This window comes from Chiloscyllium plagiosum, chromosome 10 (assembly GCF_004010195.1).
Source record: "Chiloscyllium plagiosum isolate BGI_BamShark_2017 chromosome 10, ASM401019v2, whole genome shotgun sequence".
Classification (NCBI taxonomy): Eukaryota; Metazoa; Chordata; class Chondrichthyes; order Orectolobiformes; family Hemiscylliidae; genus Chiloscyllium; species Chiloscyllium plagiosum.
The window spans coordinates 36,462,760-36,476,645 of NC_057719.1; the positions used below are offsets into that span (position 1 = coordinate 36,462,760).

Consider the following 13,886-nt stretch of genomic DNA (forward strand, 5'->3'; position numbering starts at 1 on the left):
TCACACATTATATTTTTAAGAGCATTGCATTTAAAGTGCAATACATTCAATATTATCCCAGTATACTGCCTATAAAAATTTCAGAAGATCAAAACATTACTTGAGATTAATCATTGGGCTGGCAACATAATGTTGCATTTGTAATTGCGCCAGACCTTTACAAGGTTAAATACATCTCACATCATTGCTCAATCTGTTATCTCTATTGGCTGTCTCAGCAGGCAATCCAATGATAAAGACTAATGCAGTTTGCTTTGTCCTAAGTGAGTTGAATTTCTGGATTGAGATATCTATGATCCTTTGCTTCTTTGAAATACATTCAAATAAACAGTTCTTTAACAGAGTGAACCTTTAGACAGTCCAGAAAAGTGGAGACCAAAGCTGCAGTTCCTAATCCTGAGTTGACATCCTTTGGAGCACTTACATCCTATGATTGTCCCAATCTGACCATTTTATTTGGATGAGCTGTTAGAGGTTATAAAGCCTGTTGTTCATATACGAATCTCTTGGTTGGAATAAAGATAATTAAACACATGGAAGGAACATTCAGATCAGCTTCTGTCAAAGCCTGCCTGAACCTTTCCTAGTTTAATTAATCTATCACACTCACAAGTAAGTGTGATAAAATATAACGGTAATGATGTGCATTGCATTAGTAAAATAACTTCATATCATTAGTGGTGAGAAAGTAAGATTTGTCCTGTTATTTTTATCTGTTGATTAATTTGCTGCTTTTGTGTTAATTCGCTTCTGAAAATAAACTGAATTAGTAATTTTATGTCTGAGCTATCACGTTTTTCAGTATGATTTGACATCTTTGAGGTGCTGTGGGCCTCAACCGCAATCTGTAACTTTATGGTCAGCATGCCCCCACTTTACTACCATGATCAAGCCAGGGAATCAAGCCTGGTTGAATGAAGAATGCAGGAAGACACGCCAGGGGCAGCACCAAGCTTACCCAGAAACGAGGTGCTAACCTAGTGAAGCTACAACACAGGACTAGTGCCATGCCAAGCAGCATGTGATACAGATAATCCTGCTGTCATTGGGTCAGATGTAAGCTACTTTCAATCATGAGTAGAATTGAATTGAATTGAATTTATTGTCACGTATACTGAGGCACAGTGAAAAGCTTTGTCTTGTGAGCAATACAGGCATATCACAAATTAAATAGCATAGATAAGTAATGGACAAATAAAGAGTAACTGGTGCAGGAGACAAAAGTAGAAATTGCTGGAAAAACTCAGCAGGTCTGGCAGCATCTGTAGAGAGAAATCAGAGTTAACATTTCGGGTTGAATGATGCTTCTGCAGAAAGATATAGGTATCTCCTAATAGTGCTGTGAAGAATGATTAGGATTTTGACACAGCGACAGTGAAGGAATGACAACATACTTCAATCTTTTCTGCTTTATTGAGGATGAGAATATAAGGAGTCTCCTCCACCAGTTAAAACCGAAAGAACTGTGGATGTTGTAAATCAGAAACAAAAATAGAAATTACTCGAAAAGCCTAGTAGATCTGGCAGCATTTGTAAATAGAAAGCAGAGTTAACACTTCTGGTCGAGCAATCCTTCTTCAGAACTGACGAATGGCCAGAAACATTACCTTTGATTTCTCTCCTCAGATGCTGCCAGACCTGCTGACCTTTTCTGGCAATTTCTATTTTTTGATTTTGATTTACAGCATCTGCAGTTCTTTTGGTTTTTAACTAGTGGAGGAGACTCCGTATATCCTCATCCTCAATAAAGCAGAAAAGACTGAAGTATATTGTTATTCCTGCACTGTCGCTGGGTCAAAGTCCTAATTATTCTTCATAGCACTATTAGGCTGTACCTACATCATTACAGCAGTTCAAAAACATAAGTTGTTTCCTTTATCAGTTGCAAGGTGTCATTCATTTGAGACTGTTAACTTATAAGAGCCAATTATTTTTGGCTGAGATGTTGAGAGAAAGGGATAGGGCTTAATGAAGTAAGTTTAATATCATCCAGAAACCTCCTATGATAACTCACCATCAATGCAAAAGAAATTCAACCAGAAGAGGGAAGGGAATGGTCCATCTTGGCTTTCTCCTGAGTTACCCAACATGCTAGATGCTAGTCGTCGGCTAATTCAGTAAATTCTATATGATATCAAGAAATGACTGAACATACTGGATACTACTCTGGAATTTCTCTGGCAATAATACTGAAGTCTCACGTTCCAGAACTAGCCACATACATAACCAAGCTTTTCCAATATAGTTACAACACAGCACATAGGAGAAATGGGGAAAAAAGCCCATATATGTTCTGTCAGTAAAACACAGGTCAACCCCAACCTAGCCAATTACCACCAACTAGTCTACTCTCAATCATCAGCAAGGTGATGAAGAAGTCACTGATAAAATTAAATAATAGGTACCCAGCTCATTGGTACAAACACAGAATGTTTGAGAAATACAGGTAGTAGCCATTGGGAGAAACAGAGCTTGCTCAATGATGCCCAGCTTGGATTCCACAAGGGCCACTCAGCTCCTGGACTTATTACAACCTTGTCCCACCTGTCAATCTTGCTTCCCACCTATCCGCTCCACCTTCCTCTCTGATCTATCACCTTTACCCCCAGCTCCATCTACCTATTGCACACTCAGCTTCCTTCTCCCCAGCCCCACCCCTTCCCATTTATCTCTTCACTCCTGAGTTCCCAGCTTCATTCCTGATGAAGGGCTTTTGCCTGAAATGTCGATTTTCCTGTTCTTCGGATGCTGCCTGACCTGCTGTGCTTTTTCAGCACCACTCTAATCTTGACTCTAATCTCCAGCATCTGCAGTACCCACTTCTGCCTTATTACAACCTTGGTTCAAACATTTTCAAAAGAGCTGAATTCCTGATGTGAGGTGAGAGTGACAACCTTTAATGTCAAAGCCATATTTGATCCAGTGTGACATCCTAGCAAAACTGGAATCAGTGGGGATCGGGGAAAAGCTTTCTGCTGCTTGGAGTCATTCCTGGCACAGAGGAAGGTGGTTTTGTTTCGAGAAGTCCGTCACCTCGGCTCCATAGCATCTTGGCATGAGTATCTCAGGGTAGTCTCCTAGGCCCAACTATCTTCAACTGTTTCATCAATGACCTTCCCTCCAAATAAAAATTCAAAGATGTGGATGTTTTTTGATGATTCGGTGTGCATCACCATTCATGGCTCCTCAGATATTGAAGCAGTCTGCATCCAAATGCCACAATACTTAGACAATATTTAGATTTAGGCTGATATATGTCAATTATCACAGAGAATCAAAAGTATTTCAATGCTGCAGGAGGCTATTTAGCCCATCATATTGTCACTGGATCTTCATTGCTGAATCCCACACAACATCCTTGGAATTACTATTGAACAGAAATGAATTGGACCAATCATCCAAATGTGTGACTAGAAGAGCAGTCTATGCAATATATATTAATGATTTGGATGACAGAAGTGAATGTACTATCAGCAAATTTGCAGATGAAAAAAAAGGCTGACAAGTATTGGGGCTGGCACAAGAGGTTTACAGAAGGATATAAACAGGTTTTAGTGGGCAAAAACTTGGCAAATGGAATGTGATATGGGAGGTTGTGCAGTTTAGCAGGAAGAATAGAAGAACTGAACCTTATATTAATGAGGAAAGACTGCTGAGAACTGCAGCACAAAGGGATTGGGGGGTCCTGGTGCATGAATCACAAAAGTTAGCATCCAGGTTCAGCAGGTAATAGTGAAGCTGTATGGAATGTTGGCCTTTATGTCAAAGAGAGGCCTTGCTGAAAATATACAAAGTACCCTCACAGCTCTCTAAGGTGAGACTCCCACCCAGGTGGGGATAGATATCCCACTCTGACACAGTTAAGGCTGATCCCAACATAATATTGCTCACAGCAGATAGGTTGCAGGATAAACACCATTTTGGTCAGGAGTAGCAGGGAATACATTGTCCCATAAGATCCAATCCAATAGTGCACAGCTCAATACTAAAAAATGTCCCTTCACCTCTGTAATCTTCTGCAACCTCCTTAAGCATAAACTAAACTATCACTTCATACAAGCACAGACTATGGCTGCTGACATGTTGCATTAGCCTATGTATTGGTGAAAATCTTGAATAGTAATATATAATATATGGCACTTTTCCCATCTTAAAACAAAACATGAGGACAGTGTCTTCTTAAGATCGAGTTGCTATGATGGGTTGCAATTGTATCCTTTCATTGAATACCCTAACTGTTTAAAAAATAGATCATTTTAACATCCATGTAAAAGATGACATTTCAAAATTGAGAAATTTAAGCACATTGTGATCAATCTCGTATTTGTGTGAGTAAAGGTGCTGATTCATGTGTGAACTTGTAGCTTTCAAATGTCAGATTTGATTGAATGGTAACAAACTATGTGATAATCGTGGTTCTCCTCAGTTTCTCATGATTAATATGAATTAAACTACAACTAAACTCAGTAGTAAGAAGGAAAATGGCTTGAGAGAGAATGTAGCTTGAAACACTTCCGAGCAGATAAGTAACTATTGTTGGGCCAGTGAGGGATTTAATCTTCTATCATACTGCTAAGATTCCAGAGCAGATAGGCACTGTACCTGTAAGATAGTTCACTGACAGCTTAGCATTTAATATTCCAATATAAAGGTCCTCACCTCACCTTCAGCAGCACAGTGCGATGGAATTAGTGGAGCATGTAGTCAGTCTGTCAACCATGTATATTGTTACTGTCATATGTTGTAACTATATCAACAATAAACACAGTACAAAACAAAGCACAGTACCCAGGCTATGTACAAGTCTGAGGTCTTATCTGTTACCATGGGATCCGTGCCAAGGCCACAATTATTTACAATATACACTAACGACTTGGATAAAAAAGTGAATGTTCTGTCACCAAGTTTGTGAATGACACAAAAATAGGTGAGAAGGCAAGTGCTGAGGATGAAGTGCTGATAGTCTGCAGAGGGATATGGATGGGTTTTGAAAGTGGAAAAACTTCAATGGAATATAATATGGAAAAATATGAGGTTTTGCATTTTAGCAGGAAAAATAGAGATGTTTGGGATTGGGTAGGGGATCAATGGTGTATTGGTAATAATACTAGACTGTTAAACCAGAGACCGAGGTGATATTCTGGGGACATGAGTTCAAATTCCACCAAGGCAGATGGTGAAATTTGAATTCAATAAAAATCTAGAATTAAGAGTCTAATGATGACCATGAATCCATTGTTAATTGCTGGAAATAACTCATCTGATCCAGTAATGTCCCTGTTCTAGCCTACATGTGACCCACAGAAATGTGATTGACTCTTAACTGCCCGTTGGGATGGGCAATAAATGCAGGCCGAGCCAGTGACATTCTTGTCCCATGAATGAACAAAATAAATATTAATAAAGTGGAGAAAAGACTGCAAAAGGAATAGAGAAATTTTGGGACACTTGTGTTTAAATCACAAAAAGCTAACATCCAAACTCAGTAGGTTATAGGGAAAGCAAATGGAATACTTCAAAAGGAATGCAGTATAAAAATGGGGAAGTTTTGATAAAACTCATTTATAAGGGATTTTAATAAAAAATAAGGAATCTCTGGGGTCTTGACAGGGTAAATCCTGAAGTTGTATTCCTTCTGGAACTAGAGCACATGATTTCAGAGTAAGGGGATGTCCAGTTAGGCCTGAGATGAACAGGAATTTCTTCTCTCAAATTGCAGTGACCCTAAGAACTGTCTTCAGTCCTGTTTTGACAGAACTAGTCCCGCTTTGACTGTCTCCCAGGTCCCTTCTGACTGTCCCCCAGTCCCCTCTGACTGTCCCAAGTCCCACTCTGACTGTCCCCCAGGCCCCCTTTGACTGTCCCAAGTCCCCCTCTGACTGTCTCACAGGCCTCCTCTGACTGTCCCAAGTCCCACTCTGACTGTCTCCCAGGCCCCCTCTGACTGTCTCCCAGGCCCCCTCTGACTGTCCCAAGGTCCCCTCTGACTGTCCCAAGGTCCCCTCTGACTGTCCCAAGTCCTCCTCTGACTGTCCCACAGGCCTCCTCTGACTGTCCCAAGTCCCTCTCTGACAGTTCTCAGGGCCACTCTGACAGTCTTCAGTCCCGCTCTGACTGACTCAGTCTTGGTCTGAATGATTCCGTTCCTCAGGTATGTATCTGGTAGCTCCTGCCACTGTTCAGCGCCTACATACATTTTGGTCACAGCAAGGCAGAGCAGATTTAGCAAGCTCGTCTGATGTATCCTCTAGACTATATATAGATCACATTGATGCAGAAAACAAAATAGTTTTCATATCAAATGTGAGTTTGCCGGTTGTTCTTACATTGATGATGATTTGTGATTTACAATGCGGCTAAACTCCATTAGCTTGATTATGGAAAGCAGCTCTTGCAGATGATTGATAGGAACTAATAGATTAAGAAAATTGAACAACAATATGCTCATGTTAAAAATGACATAGCAGACTCAGTTATTGTAAAGGCCTGGAAACAATTTCAGTAAACACTGTCAATTTTCATTTTATTAATCTGGTGTGGAGTAATGACTGTCTCCTTTTGGGAATATCCAAGCAATTAGCTGACTAATGCAAATGTAGGAACAATTTTGAGCAGATTGGTAACGCCTGATTTTGAAATGAAATGGAAAGTTAGCTCATCATCGTTTTTTAAGGTAAAATGTATTTGTTCATTCAGCTAGATATCATGTCAACATAAATTATAGCCACAAATATATTTTGTACTTATTACTTATGGTTGAAATCTTACATAAGTTCTAATGGGGATCAGTCTGGAATACATGAGTCTATTTCATGTCAGGGGCCTTTATTTAAATCTAAGGCTAAACTGTTTAGATGCAAATCAATTTTCTCTACCATCTAAACTCATTTCCCCACAATATGAGGACAGCAGAAGAAGATTAAGAAGAGGGCATTATGTTAGCAACCTCATTGAAGAGACTGTACAAATAATGAGAAGAGTAAAAGGAGAAATTTATTTTGGAGTAACAAGTAGTGTGAAGGCTAAGGTTAGGGTAGGTAGTTGGAGAAGAGTAAAAACAACATTTAGTGCTCTACCTTTTACAGTCTTTTGAGTAGAAAACTGAGTTTGAAATGTCTCAGCTCTGTTCCTACTTTGTGAAGTATTGATAAGTTGACTATGATAAGCTATTTGTCAGTGTAAGCTATGGCTCAGTTGGTACACTATTTCCTCCATACAATAGAATTCTCACTTCAAGCCCACTCTACACCTTGAGTGCTGCACAAGTTTGACAGAACCTAGTGCAGTATAGAAGGAATGCTGTATTGCTGCATGGTATTGTGTTAAACTCATCTGCCTATTCAGGAGGGTATCAGCATTGCCTTGGCACTAATTCAAAGACAAGCGGGGAAGTTATCCCAGGAATCCTGGGCAGTATCAGAACTACAATCAACAAATTACCTTGTCACTTTTATATTGTTCAGCACATTCGTAATTTTTAAGAACTTGTTACTTGAGTATAAATATTACTTTGTGATTACAATACAACAAAAGCAGAAGCAAAATTTCATTTAGACCAGACAATGGAAACAAAAGGTATACAAAGTTGGGGGGGGGGGGAACATTCAAAATGATTCTGCAGGAAAACAGGAGTATTCATTTCCCAAAGTAGACAGAATGGAGGCAGGTGCAGAGGAGGGAGTATGTATCACAACTAACCTTCTCCAGTGGCAAGCCAAGCGTTCCAATATATTTAAGAAGGCTGCATGCCTCACAGTTAGCTGGAGTTTTACTTTAACAGCATACAAGCCAACTTTTCCAGAGTTCAGAAATCCTAACAGTTGAAGGGGTACAAGCAGGGCAGTTTCCATAAGATGGATGTCTTTATGGAACTTCTTGAATCCGAAGCAGTGGAGTGCTTCCTCTATGGTGGCCCAAAGGGAATGTGGTTCCTTCCCTGCAAATGTCAGGACCAATATTTCAGTGATTTAATCAATGGAAGTGGTTCCTTCGGAGACAGTGAAAATTGTTTGTCTTCATTCATTTCAATGCAATCTAAAGAGATTTCAACAGCAACCATTTGTATTCACATAGCGTCTTTAACAGAATGAAATGCCCCAAGTTACTTCAGAGAAGTGTCACAAAATAAAACTTGACACCAAACCATAAAAGAAAGTAAAGTTTGGTCAAAGAAGCAGATTTTAATTAACGTTTTAAAAGAGGAAATGAAGGCAACGAGGGGAACTCCAGAGCTGAAGGCCATGCCAGTTGAATTGATTTTATTTATTGTCATGTGTACTGAAGTACAGTGAAAAGCTTTGTTTATGAGCAGTAGAGGCAGATCATAGTAAACAAGGAGGTGCAGTTCAAAAAAACTTAGAAAAAGGCATTGAGGTTACATTGTACAGGGCATGTTCTAGGTGAGATCAACATTAGCAAGATCAGCATTATTTGAGGCTAGAGAGTTCACTCATCAGTCTAATAACGGCCAGGAAGAAGCTGTTCCTGAACCTGCTGGTGTGTGTGTGTGTTCAAGCTTCTGTATCTTCTGCCTGACCGAAGAGGTTGTAGGATATCATTACTGGGGTGGGATGGGTCTCTGATGATGCTGGCAGCCTTTTCGCAACAGTAAGCCATATAAATGGAGTCCATGAATGGAAGGCTGGCTTCCATGATGGTAGGGGTAGCGCGCACTACCTTCTGTAGTTTCTTACAGTCGAGTAGACCAGTTGCCATACTAGGCCGTTATGCACTCGGACAGAATGCTTTCAATGGTACATCTGCAGAAATTGGTGAGGGTCTTTACGGACATGCCAAATTTCCTGAGCTACCTGAGGAAGAAAGGGCATTGTTGTGCCTTCTTGGCCATCTACATGGGAAGTCCAGGACAGATTGTTGGTTATCATCATGCCAATGCTCTCCACCCTCTCAATCTCTGCTCCATTAATGTAAATGGGGGCATGTTCTCCTTTTCTCTTTTTGAAGTCAATGATCAATTCTTTAGTTTTGCCAAAGTTGAGAGAGAGGTTGTTCTCATTGCACCATGTCACCAAGCCCCCTATCTCCCTTCTGTATTTTGACTCGTCATTGTTAGATATCTGTCCTAGAACGGTGGTGTCGTCAGTGAACTTGCAGATGGTATTCACGTGAAATTCAGCTACATAGTCTAGGGTGCAAGTGAAGGCATAAATTGGAGGAACACAAGTATGTCAGAAGGTATTGGGGCTCCATAGAGGCATAGCTGAATTGGGAGCCAATGCAGAATCACATTTGATGATTTAGCAGAAAGTTACTGAAAAGCTACTTTGTCAGTTCCATAAGAAATGTAAAAGTGAAGTAATGGTAACTTGACAAATCAATATTTGGTTAAGCACCTAAATAGTTATTTACTACCTTACTTTTAAAGCTTTTAGTTTTATAGTTCCCAATTATGAAAAGCCCAGAAATGTGATTGAGAATGCCAAATGTTCACCACCATCTGAATGAAGAATTCTTTCCTCATCTGAGTCTGAAATGGCCTACAGCATGTCCTGACACTGTGGCCCTTTGCCTGAAACCTCTGGCCATCAATCTGAGGAAGGTTAATGGGAAAGACCACAGACCCATGCCCTGTGCAGGTATAGATGTGAAAGGTCCCTAATCCTGATGACCATTGGCCTTGTTTGCTATGCTCCTCCCTGCTCAAGTCTGACCACTTCATTGACACCAACACTTTTGAACACAGAGGCCAGGGAAAGAATAGGCATGTTACAAGAAAGAATAATGCTGTCAGTAGGACCCAATACCCTGTATACACCTTCTTCCTTTTGTTTCCAGATACTGCAGCAGGTTCTCAACACAAACATCACTCCAAGGTACATCCTGTGGAACTATGAAGTTATGTCTCATGCTGGGGCAGTGATATTCAGAGCTACACAAAGACAAATAACTAGATGTGAGATCAAAACAGTATTATTTATTTTAAAACAAATCAAAATAATGTTCAGTGCATTGCCACCTTTACCACCCAAATGGCCTCAATATGCTTTCTTCTTCCTTTCTCTCCCATTACATTTCAGGGCTGTACTGTATTCCATAATCGGGGTGGAGGTTCCCTGCTTGGCAGTGGAGTCCTTTGGCCTCAAGATTTCATCGGGTGGTCTCGGGGCGTTTGTGTCTAAACAGTATAGATGTGCTGAGGTGCATCTTGTCACAGGCAAGTTGCCTGTCCTCCGTATGACCTTCCAAGGGTCAGACATTGGCGGGGTGGATGTGGAAGGCTTTCTGATATGACCTGAGAGTCGACCTCTGAAGGGCCTGTGTGTGGTTCCACCTCCAGATGAGTGCCTCCTGGCTCTGCCCTGTCTCCTTGAAGGGGCAGCTGGAGTGTGTACCAGGCTCCCTGGCCCATAAGACATCGGAGCAGAATTAGGTCATTCGGCCCATTGGGTCTGTTCCATCATTTCGCCATGGCTGATATGTTTCTCAACCATTCTTCTGCCTGCTCCTTGAACACTTGACCTCCTCACTAATCAAGAAATTGTCTATTTCTGTTTTAAAGACACTCAATGACTTGGTCTTCACAGGCCTCTGCAGAAATAAGCTTCGCAGATTAACTACCTTCTGGTTGAAAACATTCCTCCTCATTTCAGTTGTAAAGGGTCATTCCTTCACTCTGAGGCTGTACCTTCAGGTTCTAGTCTCTCCTAATCCACTGTATTCAGGCCTCTCACTATTCTGTAAGTTTCAATCAGATCCACCCTCATCCTTCTAAATTCCTTTGAGTAAAGACCCAGAGTCCTCCACCATTCCTTGTAATGACAAAAACTTTTCATCTCAGGGATCATTCTTGTAAACCTCCTCTGGACCCATTCCAATGCCAATACATCCTTCCTTAGATACAGGGCCCAAAACAGCTTATCCAGAACCTTATACAGCTGTAGCAGTACAACTCTGTTCTTATATTCTTGATTTATCTGCCTTCAGACCCTCCAACTTCCCCAGCACCTTCTTCCTAGTAGTGGCCACCACATCACTTGAAGTTCTGGTGTGCTGGTAAAATCCTCCAATGTGAAGACTGGTGCAAAGTACCTATTCAGTTCCTCCGCCATTTCTTTGTTCTCCGTTACTATTTCTCCAGCCTCATTTTCCAGCAGTCTGATGTCCAATGTTTCCTCGCTCTTGGCTTTTATATATTTCTTAAAAATCTTGCAATCTTCTTTTATATTACTGGCTAGATTACTCTCATATTTCATCTTCTCCCTGTTATTGTTTTTTTTTGTTATCCTCTGCTTCCCAATCCTTTTGTCATCAATACTCACCATTCTGTGGTTCAGTGACTGGGGGGGAGCAGGAATGGGGTGTAGGAGCATGCTCCTCTCCAGCAGATATAGAGGGGGACAGACGGTCATATCACTCTCTGCACTGCTGCAGCTTGTGTCACATACCTTTCTGTCACTGCTGTTCTTCCTTGTGCCAGTGGACAAAGTCCCTCTTTGCTGATGCAACAGGATCCCCTCTTGCCTGGTGCTGAGCAGGTACCTGGTCTCAGAGTGTCCTTCAGGAGCCTGTGGACTGGGGACGTCCTTCCTCAGTTGGCTGGAGAACTGTTACTGTGAGGCCCTTGCCATTTTGTGCTCCCACATTCTCGAACATTCCCCCCAAGGTATTAGTATCGAGCTAGTGGGGGAGTAGGAGGCAGCCTTGCTGGTGCTTCCTCTAAAGTCTTGCTGCTCTCACCCCTAAAGGTTCAGAATGTGACTTCTGGGGGGGCGCAGGCAGTTTTGCTAGAAATGCTGGCAGGATCTGCAAGGCACGAGGGTGAGAAGTTCCATGGCCAGTGGTTAGAAATAGTGTTCAATAAATGACACTGACATTAAGGTTACTGTGGATGTTGCAGCGAAAGTGAGTGGCGAAAAATGGTGAGATCATGTGAGACAGTAGGGAGCATTCTTGACTGTGTAGAGTTAGTGGCATAAGTGATTGCAAAGTGGGTAGTGAGAGTGAGTGAGGAAAGGTGTGAAAGTGACAGAGCATGAGTTTTGTTGGGAGGTGCATACAGCAGCAGAGAAAAAGTGAGTGTAAAGTAGCAGACAGGAGTGTGTGAAACATACCCCAATGGAGCAGAGAAGGTTATTGGATAATGGATATCCTTCTTTGGATAATGTTAGTTGCTCCTCTGCACCATGGAGTTGGCACTGATCTGGATGGTGACCTCAGACTAGGCTGCCAGGGCCTAATGACATGGCATCCTTCACTGGTCCTCCAGGAATAGGACTCCTCTCTGATGCTCCACCCCCTTGACCAGGATCTCAATGTCCTTGTCCAAGAGTTGTGATGTCACCTTCTCCTTCTCAGACTTCTTTGGGAAATGTTTTTGACCGAGCAGGGTAGTTTCAGAATACCAGCGCCCGTAAGGGTGTAAAGCAGTCTTTAAAGATGGCAGGTGCAAGGAATGCTGGTCTCTCAGTTGGTATCCACCATGTGGCAACTTGTTCTGGGAAGGGCATTTGGTAAGATGGGGATAGAAATGGACATGAGGGACCACAATAGACTGGGGTAGGTAGTTAATGAAGCATGTTTAATACAATACACTGAGGCATCTCACTAGGCCTCACAGTCAGAATCACTCTAAAACTCAACAGTGTTCACATTTTGCCAAAAACAGTACGATTCAGGCCAATATTTTAAGTGTTCCCAGATATATTTGAATTGCTGTAAGTAGTTTAATTTTATTGTAAGTACAATACAATTTGTTTAAATTTTAAATAAATTGATTTGAAAATTAATCTCCTGTCAATGTGCATTGTTTTGTGCAGCATTGTTATTTTGTTTAACTCATTATTTTGAAATATGCCTTGCAAATTACACATATAAATTTTAAAAAATGTAATTGATCCATCTTGTGCAATATTTAACTGTATTCATGATGTACACACAGGTAGAACTACATGAAGAGGAAAAGAGAAATCTCAGCCATGAAGTCATCACTTTATGCAATCAGCTAATGGAAGCCAAAATAACCATAGATGAATTAACAGAAAACAATGTAAGTAACTGAGAACAAATATGTCCCTGAAAACTCACATTCAACAAAAGATAAAACAAAGCAATTGGAATTTTAAACCTTTTCCAGTACTTTATCTATGTGACATTTTGAGGCAATGCCTGTATATTCAAAGGGAATGTGTGTACACAAAAATTTCACCCCTTAACAGCAGCAGTACCTTTTAAAATCATGTCTGGGAATTCCCCATAATCTGCCTTCCACCAGCTAAAGGGTAGAGACCCAGCAAGAGATCCACATTGTTACCATTGGTGCTTGATACAGGCAGCCTTCCTGAGTCGGGCAGTGGAGAGGCCAGCATTGGGCCTTTCCCTGCAATCAGGATCACTACTGAAACTGTTAGAAGATTAGAGATCACACAGCAACACCATTGAAAATAACGTGGAGATGCTGGTGTTGGACTGAGGTGGACACTGTCACAAGTCACACAATACTAGGTTGTAGTCCAACAGCTTTATTTGAAATCACAAGCTTTCGGAGCATTGCTCTTTCATCCGCTGAAGTTGAAGGAAGCTATAGTCATAGGATATTGTAAACCCTCCTGCTTAATTTAAACTGACAACACAGAAAAGATTTATCCCTTGCAGTAACCTGTGAAAACTCATGAGGCCAAGAACTACTTAAAGTAAAAATTAACAAATTTATTTACAACTCCTTCCTCTAACCTATCTTTTACCTTCCCTTCGAGAATAGAGTCATAGAGATGTACAGCATGGAAACAGACCCTTCAGTCCAACCCGTCCATGCTGACCAGATATCCCAACCCAACCTAGTCTCACCTGCCAGCACCCGGCCCATATCCCTCCAAACCCTTCCTATTCATATACCCATCCAAATGCCTCTTAAATGTTGCAATTGTACC

General features: G+C 41.2%; 1 protein-coding gene across 1 annotated transcript in view; it reads left to right on the forward strand.

Moving 5' to 3' along the window:
• LOC122553926 overlaps positions 1-13,886 on the forward strand; it is a 59,661-nt gene that overhangs the window by 36,405 nt on the left and 9,370 nt on the right. The window contains exon 5 of the mRNA XM_043698433.1: positions 12,899-13,006. Within this exon, the coding sequence (XP_043554368.1) occupies positions 12,899-13,006 (108 nt within the window). The remainder of the gene's footprint in view (positions 1-12,898; positions 13,007-13,886) is intronic.